The sequence below is a fragment of the Bufo gargarizans genome, chromosome 3, assembly GCF_014858855.1.
Source record: "Bufo gargarizans isolate SCDJY-AF-19 chromosome 3, ASM1485885v1, whole genome shotgun sequence".
In the NCBI taxonomy this organism is placed as follows: domain Eukaryota; kingdom Metazoa; phylum Chordata; class Amphibia; order Anura; family Bufonidae; genus Bufo; species Bufo gargarizans.
Window position 1 is genome coordinate 72821949 of NC_058082.1, and position 24016 is coordinate 72845964.

Sequence of the window (24016 nt, forward strand, 5' to 3'; positions counted from 1 at the left end):
AGAAGGACGCTTTGTTATGTTCTTATTATGAAGAGACTTTTCTAACTAGTGGAGCGACAAGCTCTTTAGTTACTTGGAGACCAATGATGTCAGAGGAAGCTGCTAGTTCTAAAGCCAAAGCATGCGGACGTCCCAAGAGGTGGTCATCTACAACAAGCTACACCAATCCCTACAGACCAATAAAACAGGTTTTCTGAAGCAGACAAGCCCCATCATGTAATAATTTAGGCATTCATTAGCACACAGTCAAAAAGGTATGAAGGGTGGTCCTGCAAAATCTTCAGGATTAAATCTACTGCTCAACAGACGTCCTTCAGAGACAGAGGACAAGTCAAAACCACAGAGCTATCAATAGGACAGCTGGCTAAAGGATAACTGATGAACTCATAAAGTATACAACCTTTAAGCATATCTTAAAATATGATCATCATTTCCCTTGCCAGAGATGTGCACAGATCAATGCACACCTCCAATCCTCCATAATATGCTCCGACTAGACTTTCTGTGGTAATCCTCAAAAGCCGCATTGAAAATAAATCAATAACCCTTTACGATTAGAACATCTCTTAGCGTTTGCTATGCATTCCCATGAGTGCATTTACTCAGAAGATTGCAAAATCTATTGTCTTCCCCAGATGAAATGGCCACCACCAATCAATTAAAAACTCACAATCCATTTACCGAGAAACTCGAGCTTAACCTCTGATAGAATCGACCCATTACTAATCCGAAAATGTGCAACGATGTGTACCAGCAAAATTTACATAGAAAACTAGATGTTCTTACCAGACGGTAGTTTCCACCTGACTGTCGTTCAGCTGTCGATTGTCCAACTGCGCAAAAAGTGGAAAGAGAACCTGGATGCCCCCAATAGAGTGGATTGCGCTGTGTATTGAGTGCGTTACTATAGCTTTTACGTCCTAAATGGAAGGGGGAAAAAAGAGCTTTAGTGTACATAAGACTACATAGACAACGCATTGAAGAGACCACAAAGTCATGGCCTCTATTTTGGAACCTAACTGGTTGGTATAAGCAGTAAGATCGCTTTATGCCATTCTAGGGCAGCATGGTGGCATAGTGCTGGGGTCCTGGGTTCTTATTCGACCAAGGACAACATCTGCATGGAGTTTGTATGATCTCCCGATGTTTGCGTGGGTTCCTCTGGGTTCTCTGGTTTCCTACCACACTCCAAAGACATACAAATAGGCAAATTGACCCTAGTGTGTGTTGGGGTCAAGAGCCTGTATGGCAGTCACTGACTTCCCAGGAGTCGCTCCAGCCACACAACTTCCCCTGTACTTTAAAGGGAACCTGTCACCAGTTTTATGGTGTCCTAACTAAGGGCAACATAAATAAGTGACTGATTCGCTTAGCAAAATGCTGGGTCCCTTTCTTTAATTGACCCAGTCAATCTGCCAACATCTTGTATTGAAAAGCTCCAGCTGATAATGATGAGTCATGAATATTCATGAGCTTCTGACTCTCCCCGCCTACTTGCTGCTGAATGACAGTTTGTTTCCATAGGAATCAGCAGCAGGTGGGCAGGGGAGTGGCTATAGCTCTGAATTAAATATACGCTGGACTCAATGACATCACGCTGGACTCAAATCAGCTCATTAGCATGCGGCATCTTTGTGTGTATATTATGAGGTAACCATCTGTCACACCAGTAAGTGAATACATCTAAGGTACTTTTTAGTAGTTAATGATTGTATATAATTAGTTAGATTATAATCAAATATCCACATGACAGGTTCCCCTTTAAGTCCCTGTGAGAAAAGCGCATTACAAATGTTTGTCATAGAGCACGTAGGTATCTTGAAAGTAGGAAGATTGGAAGGAGACAAGCGAAGCTGGCCATAGATAGACGACAACTCTTCCTCTGAAATCTCATTATGATATCTTTAAATTGTGCAAAGAGGTAATACTGTATTTGGCAGCTTTTTGAGTTGGATTCAGAGGTTCTTTAGAACCAGTAATGATCATTTACTTCAACGCAAGCCTCTCCCTGATCCTTCAAATATCATTGGTCTTCACGCAGAACGGCAAGATGTAAAATGAATCTGTCTGAAGCAGAAGCTATTTTGAGAATGTGATGTTATGGGTCGGTGAGCAACAGATGTGCCTCCTCTGAGCCTTGGCATAGTCTAAAAATCATACCGTGAATGCATTCCTGGTCAGCTGTTTAGCAGCACAAAATAACTAAACTTCTGATCTCCAAAGAGCTCCTCATGACCCAATAGCAACCCACACAGTGCTGAGGAGACCTTTACAATGTACATAACATATCAGCAAGAAAGACAACAACAAAACAAACATATGACTAAACAGCAGCTAAAAATAAAATAATATCATAAATGATAAAGGCTCTTTATCTGTCTGAGTTTATTCAAGGAACAGTGAAAGGTTATTTTTGTTTTTTCTTAATAGTGCAGCAGGGATGTCCTCGCCTTCAAACAGCAGCAAAATTCTGAGGGGGGTTGTCCAAGATCATTAAAATACTTTTTCACATCATATACAGCACTAACCCCCTAACTCCGGTGCAGTTCTCTGCAGAGCTGCTCCAGTAATCCCAATGCAGTTTGTTTTCAAACAGCAGCGGTAACACAACCTGGATACAGCAGGTGACTGCTGCAGCCAATCACTGCCCTTAGAGGTCTACAGCTGAGGACAGTGATTGGCTGCAGCGGTGAAGCACTTAATACAGAAACGTCACCGTGCATGTGTATATGGGTAATGAAGGGGGACAATTGGTCAGCAACACTAGATTGCCAGCCTTAAAGGGTTATTTCAGACTTTCCTTTTTTTTTCTTAATCTCGCTACCCCCTCCCCCTCCTCCCCCACTGGATCTGTGAACGGAAGCATACTGCTCCCCGCCACTCAGTTCTGACTCCATTGCTCCACCACCGCCTTTACTTGACTTTGGTCCCTGTATGTAAACTTTTACCATGGACTGGAATCATGAGCACCGCTGCATCCAATAAATAGCAGAAGCAGTGACGTGTTCCCAAGCAACATGTCCGGCGGGGAAAAGGGCGTTTAAAAAAAAAAAAAAAGGAAGGAAATCCTGCAATAACCCTTTATTAGTGATCCTTCATACAGAGTGGTGGTAAGGGTGCCAGAAATGGAAAGAAAGTCCAAGCATCTGCGTTGAAGCAGGAAGAAGGTGGGAGAGGAGTGCAAGTAGAAGGCTCAGACTCAAAGGTCTTCTCCAGGATTTTTCCTTAGGATATGTCATCAATATCATATCAGTGGAGTTAGACTCCCCGGACAGTCAGCTATTCTGTAGTGTATGCAGTGGATGGTGCTGAACACTGCAGCGCTGCTCCTATTCACATGAATGGGCTCAGCGCTGCAATAATCGGCTGAGTCCATTATATAGTGGAAGGAACTGTGTAGTTCCAGCAACTATTTCCAGTGCTGATATTGAAGACATATCCTAAGGATTTCATCCAATCATAGCTAATTAGATTGCTCAAAGGCACCCACAGACATAAAAGTTGGTGACAGATCTATGGGCATCCAAGACATACAGGAACTAAGGAGAACATGCCATTTCAATGCCTTACCTGTAGCATAAGTGCATGGGGAGAATGCACAAATATGGAGGGGTTTTCCTTTGGTGACGATTCAAGGCAGAGCTGGGCATCAGTGGCCTTTGCGTTGTAAGTGAATGCTATACTGCTCGCAAGTTTTCCGTCATACAGGACTTGTTTGTGGTGCTCGGCCAAATGTATGTCGCTCTCAGATTTGAACTTGAAGGTACTCTGCACGAAGAGAAGGTTGCAAAAAGTTAGGGGAATATTCAGGAGAATATAGACCAATAAACAAAGAAACTGCAGGAAAAATAACGAACCACTCTTAACCTCTTAAAGGGGTTGTCTCATCCGAGACATCACTAAGATATGCCACCAATGTCAGATAGGTGCAGGTCCCACCGCACGGACCCTCAACTATCTCTAGAACGGCGACTGAAAGTGAAGAGCGCACTGAGCATGAGCTTCATTTTAATGGGAGTTCTGAAATCCCGGGTGAAATTAATTTTCTCGTATTTTGCGCAGCACATTACATCATCATTTCTGGGAAGTTGAACGTTGCTCCTAGAGGCTCATTTGCATATATCAAAACTTCATTTTTCTCAGCAGTGCGGGCACATATGAACATGGGACCAACACAGATGCCTTCAGCTGCCAAGCGCACATGTAACAGGTCAGCCAGTGTCATAGGTACAAAACTGCTGACAGATGCCCTTTAAAGTGCAGTGTATTGTATGGGGAATGAACGATCATTAATACAACTGTTTGTCCCCGACCCTGTCTGCTTATTAGTGCAGCACACTCCTTGTTTGCACTGGGAGATGTTCTGCCGACAAATAATACGTTTTGTTAACCTAACAGTTCCAATCATCCAGAAAAGACGAAAACACTAGGGTGGACGCCGAGTGTCTAGACAGACCATTGTCACCTGAAAGTGCAAGCGCTAATTCCTGTTTAGCCTGTGTAAAGGGGCCCTAATACAGTACAGTAGGCATCAACAGTCTTCATAAGGCCAGCACGGTGGCTCAGTGGTTAGCACTAGTGGGCTCCTGGGTTCAAATCCAACCAAAGACAACATCTGCATGGGGTTTGTATGTTCTCTGTTTGCGTGGGTTTCCTCTGGGTGATTCGGTTTCCTCCCACACTGATAGGGACCTTAGATTGTGAGCCCCACTGGGGACAGCTTGATGCTAATGTCTGTAAAGCGCTGCAGAATATAGTAGGGCTATATAAGAGCATAAAATAAATAAAATAAGACTGAGACAAGGCACGTACACAGAGAACAGGAATAACTTGTGCACTTAACACCAGACGAGGCAAACAATGATGACAGACATTAATAAGCGGCACACTTCTAACGTCCTTTCACCCGTTCTCGGCCCGGCACTGTTTATACAGTCAGATGAACTGAAGCATTTTCGGAAGGCTGTTTACACATGCATAGCTACCAGTATTAACAAATACCATCGGACTTAATGGAAAAGCCTTGGAGGAGCGCGCCTCCCATGGATCCTTAACTGCGTGCCCTCAGGACATTCCTCTAAGCTAGCAGCCTGGAATGAAGTCTACTCGGCATCACGACATACTACTGTTTTAACTGGAAATTCCTCCTTTTCCCCTTTCCTCGAGTGGTAGCACTTAATTGCCTTTATAAAATCTCGCCCCCGAAATGACTGACGAGGTTGCTGTAAAACATTTCGCTGTCAAATTGTCCGAGCATGAACAGATAAGAGACTTCCATAAAGCTAGCTGTCATTTCCATTTGACGTGCTTCTTTAAAATGTTGCAGCCGGATGACAGCTACATGCAGACAACGAGCAAGACAATGAAAGTGCTTAAAACAGGAGTTCATTGACTTGCAATGTGTTTGTCGGGAGCGGGGAAGCTGCGCATTTCATCTGTACATTATCCCACCAGAAATATAAGAGGAGAGGCACAAAAGTCAGGAAATTGACATCTCTCAAGTGGAGTGGAACGTATTAGTCAACCGGGAACAAGCAAGTCATTAGAGGGTTAGGAAAAGTGAACTGTGATTCTTACCAGAAACAATATTTCCAGCCACAATTATCGAAATGTATTGTTTGCAAAGCTACTCCAGGCGACATATGCAAATGCCATATACTGCCAAGATTTCCCCCTCCCACGGAGAATATACATAGGCACCTGCTTAGTTGGAACTCTGGATAGTCTTCCTCTGGATCAACATATCAGGTCATATGAAGGAACTGATGGGGCACACATGAGCAGCACTTTTGTAAAATCAATACTGAAACCATCATGCAATCTTTTAGCCGCCAGGTTTCTGCTATTTGAAATAGCAGAGACCCGCGGCACATGCATGCGATCAGCCATAAGGTTGATCACATACATTTTCCCTTTCAGATGCTGTGGTTAAATGTGACCACGGCATCTGCGCAGTCCGGAAGCGGAAGTCGCGCACTTCAGCTCCGGTAACAGCGTTCCCCGGCTAAGATCAGGGAACCGGTTACATTGATCTAATAGACTGAAGCCTCAAGCAGGCCGAGCGTTGCCAGAGGTTGTGCCTAAGTTATGGTGCGGCTCACGCCTCAGACGGTCCATGCCCCTAGTCTGAAATCTATGCCAGCCCCTCTAGCTGGCGTGGATTTCAGTTTTCTTTTACGTCATAAAACTGGCGTAACAGAAGATAAATATGCGGGGGCTGGTGGACCTGCTCCCTCCATTGCCATGCCTCCTTTTTGGGAAAGTGCTGATGGCGGCAGAGAAACGGAACTTGCGCAAATTTTTTGCAGACGTGGTGTTAAAGTCGCAAACACTGAGGGTGGTCATTTACTAACTGATATACACCAAGTTATTTGTGCCAGCAATCCTCAACTTTGATATAAAAAAAAGAGACAGGCCTGGCGATACACTGGCGACCATGCCACGCCCCCTTTTTACAGCTGGCGTGAGCAGAGAAGGGGATGTATCGCCAGGCCTTCTCATTTATCCTTTTTACACCTGTTTTAGGTGTAGAAAATGTTCTAAATCAACTCCAGCAAGGGAGCTGGGGTAGATTTAGACAGGCGGTGGATGCGCCAAAGTTATGAAGAGGCCGGCGCCTCTACATAACTTCGGCGGATCCACCGCCAGCGCGGTGGTTAAGAGCGGCGTCTAAAATGCCAGTCCTAATAAATGACACCCTGTGTTTGCAACTTTTTTATACCAGAAAACTGTCATGAGGGGGAATGAGGCGCTCCCCTCGATGTCCCTGCTGGTTGGGGGAGAAGAACTAAGACTCCTCTTTAATAAAACACTTTCAAACTTTACTTTTCAGGCCAGGATTTCTGCTCAGCTGCTAATAGGTTATTAGCTTAAACATTTCATTCTCTCGGACTCGGACCGCTCTATATTTAGCTAGAAATAAAAAGACATCAAGCATTTTAAATCTCTTCCCCTTTTCTTTTGCCAAGTGAACCAAGAACGTCATATTTAATCATGTTAGGAATTCTGTCCTATTGGTTTTGTTGGCAGGTTCATTCGGCATACACTTCCAGCCAACCAAGTGGACTTAATGAATTGCTGACTTGCTACGGGGGTTTGTAGGCATTGATGTAATGTCCCAATTCAATTCATTAAGATATTTCGGAGCTCAGGTACTGCAGCCAGGGCACTCTTCAGGATTATCAACCCAATCATCTAGTGTCATGAACATTATTTTAATGAGAACATGAAATAAAGATCCCATTAAAAAGTGCTGTCATTTTAAAAGTTTTTTCTTTTACTTTTTCATTTTAAAGGGAACCGGTCACCATAAAAATGCAGTGTAATTTGAAAAGATTCAGCAAAATGTGTAATTTAACTCTGCTATTTCTAAACTTAGGACCACCCCTGTGTACAACTATCAGTGACTGACAGCGACCTATGTGTACACACTTAAAGCACATCTACACAAACGTATTTTTTATTCCAATTCGATGCGGTTTGAAATCACTTCAATGGGGCCGCAAAATATGAGGACAGCAAACAGTGTGCTGTCTGCGTCCTTATGTCCGTTCTGCAGCAGTCGCAAAAATATAAATCATGTCCTATTATTGTCTGCTTTACGGACAAGGTGTCACACCTGTGACAGGTCTTAGAAGGTCTGAAAGATTATCTGCTCATTAGTGATCTGACAGCCTCTTTTGGTTTCACTTTGTCTGTGTGTTACTGGTATGTCTACACCTCCAGTTCAGGTGTGGATCATGTGACCTTTACCTCTCCCTATTTAGTCTGACTTTACCCATCACTTCTTGCTCTGGATCGCTTTATTTGATTTTGGAAGAGCTGAGTGTGGTTCTTGTACAAGTCCTGTTTATTCATCATCCTCAGAAGTTAAGTGTTCCGCTGCTTGTGTTTTGTATTTCCCCCTCCTGGTTGTTTACTAGGCCTTAGCGAGACGATGGTTCCTTCACCAGGGAAGGAATGGGTTGTCTCTGCCCTGTCATTACCTTTAGGGCACCAGGGTTTTCTAGGTTCTTGTGTATGGGCATCTCAACCATCAAGAGGTGCCCATACAGATATGAGTTAGGGCCAGGAGCAGTTTTTTTTAGGTGGTGACCCTTTTCCTTCCCTAGCTGTGAGGCCCAGTGTCTTTCCCCTTCCTTCTTGTTGTCTTTTGGTGTTCTCCCCTACTACATCTGTGACACAAGGATAGGACTGTTCTATTATGGGCTGTATGTTCTGTTCCGCAAAATGCAGAACGCACACGGCCGGTATCGGTGTTTTTCAGATCCGCAATTTGTGGACAGTAAAAACAACTATGGTCATGTGCATGAGCCCTTATACAGGGGGAGCTATCAATCACTGATAACACATCCCCATGTACAACTGAAATCAGAAACAGCAGATGTATAAATTACAAGTTTTACTGAATCTTTCCCCACATAACTATATATCAATTTGCTCAGCTCCTTTAGCTTTATAACATGCTGCTGTTACGGTTGTGGACCATCCCTGAGAACGCTCGTTTCCAACAATCTGCCCATCTAAATGTGTTGCCGATCAACGAGTGAAACGATCATCGGGTGATCCTGTCGTTTGAATAGGCACATCAATTATCCTTTCTGGACAGCAGATCGTGCGGTCTAAAAAGCGATCTGCTGCCCAGAAAAAAATGATTCTGTATGAGGACGAGCGATCGCAATAGCGATCTCTCATCCTCATACTATGAAGGAGATCGCTGCATGTAAATGTAGAGGTCTCCTTCACTAAACAAGCACCCGACTGTCAGGAAGGAAGCGACCATCTGTATCATTGTGCTGTGTAAACCCGCCTTAATGGGGTTTTCTGGGATTTTAATATTGATGACCTCTCATCAGGATAGGTCATCAATATCAGATCGGTGGGGCTCCGACACCCGGCAGCCCCGCCGATCAGCTGGTTGAAGAGAATGCCGTGCTCTGTGTGAGCATTGCCTTCTCCATTATTTATCTGCTTGCTGTCGACATTGCACCGGTGAGCAGGTGTAACTACAAGATGCCATCCCATTCACATCTATGGGACGGCTCGTTCCTATATAAGTGTATTGAAGTGAATGGGGCGGCTTGTAATTACACCTGCTCAACGTTGCAATGTCGACGGTGCGCAGGTAAACGAGGAAGGGAAGGCTGTGGTCTTCTCTTCAACCAGCTGATCGGCGGGGGTGTCTGGTGTCGTAACCCTGCTGATCTGATATTGATGACCTATCCCGAGGATAACTCATCAATATTAAAATCCCAGAAAACCCCTTTAAGTTGCTAATGGAATTACTGTCAATGATGACCATGACCGTTCTGCCAAGAGATGAGACACTGACACATTTACTTAAAATGACTGACAGGTACAGGGCGTCACACCGAGAAATTACTGCAATCATGATGTGTCTATTACATAAATGACATGTTCGGTCTCTGGGACTCTGATACCATCTAGGTGACAATAGAAATGCTGCAATGAATAGAAATCTACCTGCCTGGTGATGTGATTATACAGTTTATGAAAATTGGCTGCAAATGTAGTATTTAAAATATTCATATTTTGCATTCTCTCAGCAATCACAAAGCACACAGGATGAGGTAGTATAATTGGCCAAACAATGAGCAAAGTACTGACAGCATGGGGGAGGGGAGGCACATAAACAGCTGCAGTGATTTAGGAAAGACTCAACACCGAAAGCCCAAGCTGATAGGCGAGCACACGTAAACACGCTCTGCGGGGCATGATAAGATCTTATCACAAAGGCCTTCTTCAATCCACCAAGCTGCTGAGAGACATTTATACAACAGTTTCCCCTCTGCAGTACATTACCCAACACATGTAATTAGAGGGAGACCCAAGGCTACGCTCCATACATCTCACCTGTTTTACCTTGAAGGTAGGTGCGTTCTTTCTCAACCTGCTTTTCACTGGGTAGACAAATTAGTCATAACATCCTGACCATAACGGATTTCCATTTTTTTATTATTTTTTATTTAGGGAACCTGTCACCGGGATTTTGTGTCTAGAGCTGAGGACATGGGTTGCTAGATGGCCGCTAGCACATCCGCAATACCCAGTCCCCATAGCTCTGTGTGCTTTTATTGTGTAAAAAACCCGATTTGATACATATGCAAATTAACCTGAGATGAGTCCTGTCCCTGACTCATCTCACATACAGGACTCATCTCAGGTTAATTTGCATATGTATCAAATCGTTTTTTTTACACAATAAAAGCACACAGAGCTATGGGGACTGGGTATTGCGGATGTGCTAGCGGCCATCTAGCAACCTATGTCCTCAGCTCTATACCCAAAATCCTGGTGACAGGTTCCCTTTAAAGGAGGTTCTAGGTTTTGGCGTAAATCCTCCTGTCTGCCGAGCTGTGGAGAGAAGATAGCCTTCTCAGTACTTCCCCCTCCGATGTGCCGCCAATTCCAATGTTTGCATTGTTCTCACGTGACGGCCAGGAATGGAAGCGGGCTCTTTCCTACAGGTTCCATCCAGATATGTTTCTGATTCTTCCTGTTCAGCTGCATTTACTGTATGCAGTTGAACAGGAAGACTAAAGAGGACATCTGGCGAGGACCTAAGAGGTATAGCCCGCGTCTATTCCCGGCGATCATGTGAGGGCAATAGAGATGGCAGACTTGCAGCGCGATAGAGGGTAAATACTGAGCACACGATCCTCTCCACAGCTCAGCGCTCAGTAACTACAAGATGCCATCCCATTCACATCTATGGCACGGCTCGTTCCTATACAAGTGTATTGAAGTGAATGAGGCGACTTGTAATTACACCTGCTCAACGTTGCAATGTCGACGGTGCGCAGGTAAACAAGAACCCCTTTAAGCCTCATGCACTGACCTTATACGGTGGTAATCAGTGTACCCACAGATCCATAACGTGGAGCCATAGGGATTTCATGTCCTTTCCAAAGGCCAGGAATGGCCAACCTGAGGATCTCCAGCTGTTGCAAAACTACAACTCCCAGCATGTCCCGACTGCCTACAGCTATCAGCCTACAGCAGGGCATGGTGGGAGTTGTAGTTTTACAACAGCTGGAGAGCCAAAGGTGGGCCACCCCTGCCATAGGCATTTCATGTCCTTTTGGATGGTGCCTCAATGCAACAAGAAGCAAAGGTTCAAAGGAAGCATATCTCTATAATACCACATCCAAAAAAACATGGCATGATATTTTTTTTAATCAGAGGTAACACGAATCTGAAAGAAAACCTTCAGTGTTAAAATTCGTAGCACATAGAAGGTAACATATTGGCCCATACAATATTGTCTCTGTATTACGGGTCGGTTATGGGCTTGTGTGGATGACACCAGAAGAAGATTTCTACACAACTCTAACATCAAACATTAGCTATAGCATAAAAAGCAGCTCCTGTGTACTTATTCGGCTGAAGCATAGACTCCAGGATAACATTCAACCGATGATGTCAAACAATAGAAAATGATCACTGAACATTGGTTGTGCAAAGTGCTACCTGTCATCAATAACCTTATCTCAGGAGCTTCCAGAGACATCCAGGCCCCAAGTTTGAAGACGCTCGCACACCACATGCTGCTCACTGGGATAGTCAGATTAGGCTATGGCCACACAGTCAGGTATTCCTGAGCCAAAATTAGGAGTGAATTCAAAAAAAGAGGAGAAATCATATCCGTTCTTCATATCTTCTCTCATTTTATGATCCACTCTTGACTTTAGCTTCCAAGACTGCATCAGGAAACCTGAATGTGTGGTTGTACCCTTAGGAGGACTAAATATTGAATAACCTCACAGATATGTTCTGAAAAAACGAAAAGAAAGAAAGAAGAAAAAACGCCAGCAACGTGCACGTAATTGACAACGCGCAAGTAATCAGCTAAGAACGCAGGGAAATCGATATCCAATCAATGTTAATTCAGGACAGGATGGAGAGTCCTCGGCTCAGGTGGATGACAAGTCCTAGAATTTATTGTAACCTGGTGAATACCAATTGTAATGGAGAATACTAGCAGCGCAGCGCGGGGATGCGCCAGCGACCAGCATGCTCTATATCAGAAGATGAAGTGATTTATGACTGTGCAAGGAAATCAATGTTTACTGTACATTCTGCCAGGGTGAACAGGGAAAAAACGCGTCAGTACAGTGCGCTGCATCAGTCGGCAACTAGACACTATCCTGCGGTGATATCACGGGCCTCAATGCTTTTACTGTGCATGTGGCCTTTATATTTCACAATGTAATGTTCTGGATACTAATGTATCCATCTTCAGATACACTTCATTGAGGAGAGCGAGTTACATCCGTGTACTTGCAAGTGCTGATACTGCTATTGGACGCCAGATGAAACCACATCATCAATATAAAATCTACAAGGTTTGCACTTTACAATTACTGCTCATTTAAATCAGATTAGATATAATTAAAGGGGTTGTCTCACTTTACCAAATGGCATTTATTATGTAGAGGAGGTTAATACAAGGCACTCATGTATTGTGATTGTCCACATTGCCACCTTTGCTGGCTTTATACATTTTTCCATCACATTATACACTGCTTGTTTTAGAGGTTATGACCACCCTGCAATCCATCCGTGGTGGAAAATCCATCCGTATAGGAAAAATGCGCCAGCCTCTCTGGCGGCCGATACTGTGGGAGTGCGCATAGCCCGGCGCCCTATAGTGTGCAAGCACGACCACCATTGCTGGATTGCAGGGTAGTCGTAACCATGAAAATGAGCAGTGCATAATGTGATGGAAAAATAAATCAAGCCAGCAAAGGAAGCAAAAAAATATAATTTGACAAATTATAATCTGAGCTTAGAAATGCTCTTCTTCTGCACACATTTGAAGTATACAGTATTGGCCCCAAAAGCAAGATCATAGTTGCAGCTCTTGAGAGGCTACAATTCATTCATGTATGACCCCCTGATGAAGCCAGATGTATGTCATTCACTGAACTAAATCGGGGAACAAAAGGCTTGCAGCCATCCAGCTCTCAGCCAGCAGAACCCATCCATGAAGTGTCTCACCTTATAACCTGGTCCAAGTTGATGTATAGCAAAGATCTGTGCAGGGTTCAGGGCCTCGATGAACACATACACTGCTCCAAGTTGACCACAAAACACTCGGTTGGCGTCGGCCGTCTCTGATGAACCAAGGAAGCATTTATCATAGCTCTGAAAAAACAAACAAAAAAAAACACATGGTAACAAAATATAAAAACCATAATAATCCATAAAATATCCAGTATACTAACATATTATATACATATTATGCATATTATGCATATTACCAGGGGTATACTAACCAACAACTGTAAGGTCAAAGATTTATTGGAGATAGGGGGGGGGTTTATCGTATGTGCAACCCGTTCTTTGTCTTCTTTAAAGCAGAGTCCGACTGTCTTTCAGATTGATTTAGGTGCTTGAAAAATTGATTTCAAAGCTGGATCATTATAAACATATAACGGGGTGCTCTATGATGAGCTACTGGAGGTGCAAGGGGTTCATATGCTGTCTTTTGCATAATGTACACCAGTGACTGTATTCTACTATTGCACCTCTTATAAATCGAGTACACATTTTTTACCCTCTTAAAGGGATTCTCCGGGAATTAAGAAAATTAAAATGCTTAAATATTACTTTATTATAAATATATTCCCAAATACTTTTCATTAGTTATAATGGCTCATTTTATCTAGGGAGAAATCATTAGGAGAAATAAAATGGCTGCCGTCCTATTAGTGCACACAAAACCAGTCCTAATCAAACAGGAGAACAAGTTTCTTCAGAACACTGAGCTAAAGAGCTGAATAAGGCCGAATGCACACGCCGTGCGCTCCCTGCTGCAGCCGCAATACAGTAACACACTGGTATGATCTATACCAGTGTGTTACTGTACTGTGGCTGCAGCAGGGAGTGCACGGCGTCATAGCAACCCATGAAGCCGTGCACTCCTGCTCTCAGGAGGAATCCAGGCCGCGGTTCCACGGACCGCTGAAGGCCGTGAACAACGGCCGTGTGCATTCGGCCTAAGGCTGATAAGATCTTCAGTCGAATCTCTGTAGGAATGGAGTTCACGAGGAGACAGCTGAAGTACAGAAAGGACGGACAGGACAGACTGTGGTAATGGAGACTGCATACAAGTGCTGCTGCTCATTACTACACCTCCACCCCCCTTGTTGTACTTCATGTCTCCTCATGAGCTCCATTCCTACAGAGATTCAGCTGAAGTTCATATTAAACTGTATTTAGGATCACAATTCCTGACAAGCAGAGCAGAGAGGAGAAAGAGGCAGCTCTTTACCTCAGTGTTCTGAAGTAACTTGTCCTCCTGTGTGATTTGGACAGGTTTTCTGTATACTAATAGGACAGCAGCCATTTTATTTCACCTAATGATTGCTCCCTGGGTAAAATGAGCCATTATAACTAATGAAAGGCAGACATCCACAGATCCACTTGCTTCCTTGCTCTAGACTTCTAGCGCTATAGAAGGTCTTACGACCAAAATGTCCAATTGTAATGAGTATTTCTGGCAATCAGATATTTTACGTTTGTCCAGACTTATGTTGACTGTATGAATCAATAAAATTCTCAGTTTTATATACAGAAAACTGACGAGTGCCATGGTACTAACTATATGCTATATCAGTAAGTGCCATATAATCATACATACACACTGGCAAACAGTAGCCAAAATGTTGTCAACCCCTTTAAAGGCTTCAACCAATCCTGAAGCCCATGGAAGGTGCTCCTCCATAAAACTACTGAAGAGGTACCTCAAATAAAATAACTACATTATTGCTGCCAAACCATAGCGAGAGGATGGAAGCAGCAAAATCTTGACTTCCTTGAAAATGAGAAATAGTCTTATAGGGGGACAACTTTGGGTCTTTCGAGAATGCCTATGCCTTCCCAAGTAATTCAATGTCTTTTCTGAAAGTGTTGCTGGCTCCTCTACAGACTCGACTCATGCACCACCATCCATTCCCTCGCCCCTTAGTTGTTGGATCCCTTTTGAGGAAATAGAATGACATGCTCGAGAACTTCCCGGTCAAAAGATGGCAAAAATAGGTTAATATTTAAAACGGTTTCATAGATTTCTTAGTTATGGCTTCTATTTGGCTTAAATCATCAAAGTATAAATGTGGGGAGTCCAACTCCAGGGACACCACCAATCAGCAGAATGAAGACACAAAGACGGTTCATTATTTATCCAGGGAACAATGAGGCAGAATTGTAGTAGCAGGAACAGCCACACTCGTGGGGGTCAGATCACACATGGATGACTCTTATCCATCTTTTTTAAAAGTCTAGGACAATGCCTTTAAACATTATACTAGAAAATTACATCTTATTCCAAATGCCGGTTTATGAATTTCCATCCCATAGAATGATCTGGAATTGTGAAGGCAATATAATTACATTACAGAGGAGGCATGACGAAGCCATACATAAGGCGGTGACTTTCAGAATAATCACCGATTCGCTAGGTGTCCTTGTAACCAATACTCACGTCGTTGGTGTTCACGTGCCACGCCATGTCCCCATAAGATACTAGCTGGCCATTTACATAGCAGCGGATTTCACTGTTCCTCCAGCGGTTGTAGATGTGAACAATGCTGATCATGTACCACTGTCGTGAGAGAGATTAACCATGTTAGTACAGAATACAGCAGAGTATTAACAGATATGTCACCTTCACAGGAAAAGTGTTACAGTCTTTGCATATTTTTCTGGCGCTTGCAGTCAGTCAGGATTAATAGGTTACGTTATTTTCGACTCTGTAACATGAAGATGTTCAAGGCAGAGGTTTTATATGCAACATCTCTGTAGGTCTATTATCCTCCTTCAAGTGTGACAAATCGATGGGCAAATCTTATGAATAAAATGTCTGCCTACTCTTTAGTCGTCTTCTCGTGAATGTGAATTATTTATATCTGTGGTGTATTTTATTGTGATCGGCTTTTTCTTTTAACCTCCCACACATGGGCTTAATTTTGGGTCTCAAAAGAAAGTGTAATATTCTGTATTTCTTGGCCACTTTTGATCTGAAGTCTTCTTTACAGACCCCCATTACATTTTATTGAAATGGATAGAACAAATAGTAGCTGACCGAACTAATTATTCAGAAGAGTGGTGGTCAGGGGCGTAGCTAAAGGCTCATGGGCCTTGTTGGAAGGGTTCAGTTTGGGGCCCCCTTCCCTCAGTGGTCTGTGGCCAGGGAAGCACATAACCTTCCTGCTGTCTAAGAAAAAAATTGAAACGACCCCCCCCCCCCCCCACCATGCCAAATTCTTGACCTAACCCCTTTCCCCCCAGCCAGAGGTGTGACTTGACCAACATGCACTTTCTATAATACTGGTGTCTTCTTATGTGGCCCAAGGGTCTTTGGGCCCCCCAGGCTCCTGGGCCCACTACCTCTGCACCCCTTATAGCTACACTCCTGGTAGTGGCAAGTAGCAGGCTTATAGACAAAGGGACTGAGACCGGACTGTAGCTCTATTGTATCTCTAAGGGTCCATTCAGACGTCCGCATGAATGGTCCGCATTCATTTTCAATGTGCGGTCCACATCCGCACTTCCGGTCCGTGGCCCTGCAAAAAAATAGAACATGTCCTATTCCTCTCTGCAGCCACGGACAAGAATAGGCATTTCTATATAAGTGTCGGCCATGCGCGGTGTCCGTGTTTTGAGGTCCGCAATTTGCGGACCGCAAAACACTACAGACATCTGAATGGACTCTAACATGGCAGACAAGGATAACTTTCTGTAAAGAAACTAGGAAGGAGAGGTCTGAAGCACAAATCACTTAGATTTGAAGGGGGCTCCGAGTTAACCCGATACCCATCACACATGGAGGGAGATATTTTTAGAGAGATCAAAATCTAATGGAAATGCTCAAAACTAACTATTACAACATTAGAATAAGCTTATATTTTTCAGTGCGGTAAATGAGTTTGCTTGGTGTTTATATCATTGTGTAATGGCAGTAAAATCGCCTCATTTTAGGGTTGGCTAGGCTCTAATTCCAATTTTTTGCATATGATGTGTGAGTTCGGAGAGAGCCGAGCCCTTCTCAGAAGGTATAATTAATGCACTGTCAATCAGCTACTCAATTCCCAAAGGGAGCAAGCAGTGAAGTTCAAACATTCATTATAACAAATGTGAAAAGGAAATCTAAAACTCAATTGATATAACTTAAGGATTTCAGAGCTGGTTCATAATTTAGTTTGTGTCATGGCTCGAAAGCCATTCTAAGGCATATATCACAATCACAGGATGTTATCCAGAGACATGTTATTAAATATTTCCACTGGAATTAGCCTAGACTAATGAGTTCACGGAGAAACTAAACAAATGTAGAAGCGGAGAGAAAAGGTGACCGCATGAGAGAGACAGGGTGATGGAGAGACAAGCAGAAGGCAAGGCAGAGTCTTCAAGAAAGCAAGAGATTAAAGTAGTAAGGAAAAATAAAAGCACACGGCGCAGAAGGTGAGGAAGAGATTGTACAAAAGCAATAGAAAGCAAGAAAGTGATAAAGTATGACAAGTAGAATGAGGAAGAGATGGATGGCAAGAAGGAGACCCCATGCTAGGCACCGCAATACACACAAATAAATGTACGCCAATGAGACAAGGTAGACAGAACCAGTCCAACAGAGATAAAAAGCAAGAGAAAGCAAATGGGAGACAACCCGACATCAAGAAGAAGACTGGGGATCAGGGGCAGACTGGGAACTAAAAGTGGCCCTGGAAAAAAAAGTGGCCCCATGTGCAGACAGGTCCAAATTGACCGAAGGTGGGTCAACATAATTAGGCAGGGCTAGCAATACTATAGTGCAGTGCAATATACCGCCCCAGCGGAACCAATTACCACAATGCAGCACAAAATACTGCCACCTGCGCCACAGTATTGAACTGTATCACTGTCCCGAGGACGTCGATAGAGTTGAATTCAGTAGGACACCTGCAGCTGCTGGCCTACTTATGTAGGAGAGAATCAGATCATTATGTACCTGGCTGGCGGCCTGGGGAGGGCTTGGGTGGCCCTCCTTGGCATCAGCCCACTTGGAAATTTCCCTGTAGGGTCTATGGCCAATCCACCCCTGCTGGGGATAGACAGAGTGAAAGAGACAATCTAAGGCTCTGCTCACGTCTAGTTATTTTTTTTTGCCATTTCAGGTATCAGTAGGAAGTATTCCTCCATGTAGGCCAACGTAAATGTATACAGTTGCCAAGGGTGAAAAGGCTATAGAGCCTACAGGGAAACTTCCTGGTGGACCATCTTAGCCCTCTTCATGGCCGCCAACCATGGTAAGTAATGATCTGGCGCTCCCCTCCCAAATTCAACTGTATTGAAATCCTGATGAAACTGGAGTAGAAGGACAGAATGTGGCAACTGGCACTGGCCACCAAAGAAGGGCAGCTTCTGGGGAGGTATTTTGTGATGCACTGTGGTATTGAGCTCTGCAGGGGTGGTATAATATGCCGCAATATGGCATTGCTGGCCCCACCTACTTGTGTTGTCCCTACCTTCTGCCAGTTTGTACTAAACTACAAAATGGGGCAACTTTTAGTTTTTTAAGCTTCCAGTTCACCCATGACAGTGGCATACATTGGCGATTGACTCCCAAGCTAAATCAGATATATAACATACAGTATATGTTTTTTGCTGTGCCATACATACATATATATATATATATATATATATATATATATAGAAAAGCTCTCCTATACAGTGTAAAAAAAATAAAAACTGATGTAAAGTAGAAATTAAATGTTATCCGACCCTTAACATGAGGAAGAGACAAAGTGATAAACCATGATGAAGAGGAAGTGACTGATAACAAAAGACAGCAGGATGGTGAGTAAGGGAATGATCAAAAGAAAAGAAAAGCTGCACAGTGTCAGACAGCAAGATATTATAAAAGAGTACAAAAGACAGCAAGACAAAACAGAAACAGTAACAGAAAGAGACAGAGGGAAAAACTGAGAGAATGAAAATAAACACTAAGGGGCAGATTTACATTCATTGAATGGTTTAGATGCTGTATTGCCAGGGCGCCATACCGTAGTGGGAAAGGGGTGTGACTTAGTGGGAAACGGAGTGGTTCAGCCGAAAGGGGTGTGGCTTAGCAGGAAAAAGGCGTGGCTTGCTATGCAACAATAGGCACCACAATTGCGGCTAAAGTTTTGCTGCAAAGTAAGCCAATTAATGGGGGCGGTAAAATTAGACAAAAGTGTCTAGAGATGCACCCAATTTTTTATCCAGGATAAGTCACACTAAACTGAGAGCGGCTAATACACAGACAGAGGGACACCATATGGGAATCTACTATCTGAAGGAGAAAGCAGAGACTGCGGACCCTGGCACAGGTTTGTTTCTCATCACTTACCTTGCGTGGCTGGAAGTCGTACTTCACACAGTGCTGGAAACCTTTTCCTTTTGATTTCAGGGATGTGACTATCAAACAATTCCCCACGAAATGCGCAGAATAACCAACGCCTTTACTGGTGCGAAAGCTAAAATCAGAGAATCAAAATCAGTCATTTTGATGTATTATCAACGCTAGCAGAAAAAAGTCCTAAAACTGCGGAAAGGCCGAGCACATGAATTACACTCTAAATACCTTTGGGCTGTCTGGACAAAATTCGTGCCCAAAATCCAGAACAAATGCACCAGATGTGAACATAGACGGAGGAGCAACGTCTATCACTACAGGTCATATTAGCAGGAATTCCACATTTTTCAAACCAGTAACTGGATGTGAATACTTTTGTCATTGTATGTAATTAAACATTTAGTATGGTCATTCAATAAACTGTATCTCTATAGCGCCACCTGCTGTTTGTTCTTTTCCTTATTTCTCTGTCCACGTAAGTAAAATAACTGGTCACACATGTTCCAACCAACTGTCACCGGCCATATCTACTGCTACAGATACAGGGAGAGAGAGTTGCAGCAGGAGCGACACATGCCCCCCTTCAAGGACCTCCACCAGAAAGGGCACGCCATGGGCTCTGGGTCTATGTGCAGTACACGGCTGGTTGTAACTTTGTTAGAAAGAGACGGTCATAAATAATGAAAATCAGACATCATATACTGTAGTACATTAATCATGGGATAACCCCTTTAAATTTGATGTTTCAATAGCCGACCACTGAGACACAGCAGTCATATATGGCAGCAGACTATGGAGCCGATAGCTTCCAGGCTGCCGTGTACATTAATACGTAATGTGATAACAGATATCCAGGGCAAGCTCAGGGAAATGTATACAAATAATGCAGAGGCAGAGAATTACTCCTATTATTTGTATGTTGTATACATTTAGTAAAAAAAAAAATATATATATAATTTCCCTGGAGGCAGCCATATTAGAAACACAAAACTCCTTATTTGCATAGACATTACAACAATTAAACAATGACAAAATGAAAAAATATTTTATTATTTTACACACTAAATATACATACAAATAATATATATATATATATATATATATTAATATTATATTTACACATACACATATATACATACACACACACATACGCACATATATAAAACTTAGCTGTCAGTTCCCAGATAGAGACCAGAGGGCGACTAGTGCGCTGCCGTCGGAACTCCGCCCCCATTATAGTCAATGGGGACAGAGCAGCAATCCGGAGGCACACGTGAACTAGCGGCAGGACAGATCCGACAGGCTGTTCACCCGCCGGAACAGCCTGCCGGAGTCCCCTGCCACTAGTGTGAAAGTATTCTTAGGGTACTTTCACACTTGTGTCAAAGTTTTATGGTGCCGAGTTCCATCCTGGGGGCTCTATACCGAAAAAAAACTGATCAGTTTTATCCTAATGCATTCTGAATGGAGAGCAATCCGTTCAGGATGTCTTCAGGTCAGTCCTTTTACAGTATTTGGACGGAGAAAAAACCACAGCATGCTGCATTTTTCTCTCCGGCCAAAAATCCTGAACACTTCCGCATTGACGGATCCAGTCTTCCTCTAAAAATAAAAAATAAATATAAAATACCGGATCCGTTTTTCCGGATGACACCGGAGAGACTGATCCGGTATTGCAAAGCATTTATGAAACGGATCCGCATCCGGATCAGTCTACAAATTGTTTCCGTTTGCATACAGATTGCCGGAATCCAGCAACGCAAGTGTGAAAGTAGCCTTAGCAACTGGCAACACAATTATCTTTGCTTCATATTGCCGTGCACCAGACAGGAGGTCATATGATGAAAGTTTGGTGAGCGGACAACCTTTTCACACTGAAGTTTCTTTTTATTAGTACAGTATGTAGGCACATAACCCAACGTCTCCTTGACTGAGGTTTTCTTTAAGATCTGACAAGTGACTTCATGATAAACCCCCCCCCCCCCCATATTATCATCATGTGTTCAGTTCCTTTATACAGGAGCTTTTAGGTCAAGTCATATTCATAGCTGCAGGCAATTGAATGACACATCAGGTGCGTATACACTGGGTTATGTAACAGAAAATGAAATAGAAAAACGTAGTCAGGATGCATTTTGTTCAGTTTTTTGACTGAACACAAAACCTGCTGCATGCTGCGGCTTTGTGTCTGCTCTGTGAACAAACCCAATCCAGCAGCAAAAGCTAATGTAAGTCATTGATACAGGATCCCTCTTTTTTCGGATCAGAATTTTTTTTTATCCGTCACCCATCGAGTGCCGAATCTGGTTTGATCCGTTTCGATGTAACACATCTGCATCCTAATGGAACGGATGCATCCGCATGTGTTAACATCAAATGAAACCGTTTTGGTCTGGTTTCGAGATCCTCTGCCTGACCTCAAAACCGAAAGCCAAAACACAAGTGAAACAGACCTTAGAATTACTACTTAGAGGAGCTTTCCCACGAAAAATACTCTACAGTTTGCTAATTACATGTAAGTAAAAATTTAGCATAGCCACTGAGTTATTCAATAAAATGTATCTGTATAGCGCCACCTGCTGTTTGTGTTTTTTTCCCTGCTCACTGAGATGGCCGCACATGCTCAGTTTCATCCTTCAACTGCCTCCTGAGCTGTGATAGGGAGGGCACAGACACGCCCCCTGAGCTGTGATAGGGAAAGCATGGACATGCCCCCTGAGCTGTGATAGGGAGAGCATGGACACGCCCCCTGAGCTGCAGCAGAAAAGACACTTCCCCTGAGCTGTCGGCTTGAAATAAATCTAGCAGATCCATGTGAGGTACAGGGCTGGTTCCAACAATGTTAAAACCATGTTTTGTACTAGATGATGTCCGATTTGAATTTTTTACATTAGTCATAGAATATCTCCTTTAAAAGCCCTGGAATCTGTCAAAAATAAAAACAAAGGGGGACATTTACTAACCTATTTATGCCCTTTCAGTGGTGTAAATAGGTTGCACATTTTGTGGCGCAGAAAAGGAGGTGTGTCATGGGCGGGTAGCAGGCGGCACAAAACATTTATCTTTCTTTGTGCCAGTTATCTGGTGTGAAGAAAGGCTTAAATCTGCGGCAGCTAAGAGATTAGATTTAAGTTTTTTGCAGCAAATATATGAGAGCCATGCGCCTCTGCATACATTTGGATCATCCTCCAGTAGCACAGAGGAAATCAAGACTGGTGTAAAATACGCCAGTCTTGATAAATGTCCCCCAAAACTTTAGAAAACATTAGAGAAAAATCATCAACAGCTGTGCAACACTCTTGACTCAAAAAGTCAGACTGAAAAAAATGGCCATGTTTTAGTGTGGGAGGTCTTCAAACATTTAGATTTCTTAATACTAAAACCAGAAAAAGGCATAAATTTTGGCAAAAAATAGATTTCACTTTCCGACTTTAGGACAGTCCAAAATGTATTATTTTATTTTAATAAATATGGCATAATTCATGTCAAAGTTTTTTCTTTCTAGACTGGCATATGAAACTCCAGCCATCATTCCTCACCCAGTAGTCAATAGAACTTGCTTTTGTGGCAGGACTAGGCCGGAGTAATATCCTGTCGATAGGCGCCAATTGGACAATGTAACTAATAACACAACCACACCAAGACATTCACTCACCAGTAGAGGTAAGGTTTATCCTTGTCAACATTTATATTATTTAAAGGATCCATCCGAAACCACGTGTTCAATGTGAAACCATTCTGATAAGGCCACTTGGCAATAGGAGGCAGTGCAATAGCCTAGAATGAGAGGGTTAGAAATAGCAGTTACTACACGGCATGCAAGCAGGGACTGCACAGTATGGTATAGTACACGGATCAGCAACCCTCGGCACTCCAGCTGCTGTGAAACTACAACTCCCAGCATGCAAACATGCTCGGCTGTTCTCACAGCTCCCTTAGAAGTGAGTGGAGCACACTGGGAGTTGTAGTTTTAGAACATCTGGAGTGCTGGAGGTTGCTGATCCCTGGTCTAGTACATGTCCTGGTTCATGTTTTACATGACAAAATAAAAAATAATATCAGAATGAAGAGGTGACGAGCAAAAATTATGATTTTTCAAGTTGCTACTGAGGCAACCATAATAAACCTGAAGCCTCGCTGCTATAACAAGGGTCTCTGTAGAAGTTGTGCCTTGGTACCGCTGCCTTAACAGGGCCCACTAACTTGCTTTACCCAATCACACACCAAACAATTTCAACTATAAGCAGAAGCGATCTGTATGGTTTATCTTGAGCAGCAAGGGTCAGCCAACATACTCTGGGGGCATCACATGTGGCCCTAGACTCCGCTACAAATCACATTCAACCAGGGCCAGGGGTCATACAACAGAAGGAAAATGTACAATCACTCACAGGCCTGAGGTGGCGGGATGTGTCATATGAATCTGGCTTCCCCTTGGGTCACATGTTGCTCATGGGGCAGCGGTTAGACATTACTGATCTACAGGGTTATCTATCTATCGATGGAGAGATAGAGATGATAGGAGAGAGAGAGATGATAGGAGAGAGAGAGATGATAGGAGAGAGAGAGATGATAGGAGAGAGAGAGATGATAGGAGAGAGAGATGATAGGAGAGAGAGAGAG

The 24016-nt window shown here is 43.3% G+C and overlaps 1 protein-coding gene across 11 annotated transcripts in view; it reads right to left on the minus strand.

Annotated features, from left to right (window-relative positions):
• Positions 1-24016, minus strand: part of NBEA (neurobeachin) — a 580876-nt gene that overhangs the window by 429693 nt on the left and 127167 nt on the right. For all 11 annotated transcript variants that reach the window (XM_044287233.1, XM_044287230.1, XM_044287232.1 and 8 more), the window contains exons 5-10: positions 23049-23170; positions 19388-19514; positions 15506-15625; positions 13021-13167; positions 3571-3768; positions 787-920 (exon numbers count right to left, since the gene is read on the minus strand). In XM_044287233.1, coding sequence (XP_044143168.1) covers positions 787-920; positions 3571-3768; positions 13021-13167; positions 15506-15625; positions 19388-19514; positions 23049-23170 — 848 coding nt within the window. The remainder of the gene's footprint in view (positions 1-786; positions 921-3570; positions 3769-13020; positions 13168-15505; positions 15626-19387; positions 19515-23048; positions 23171-24016) is intronic.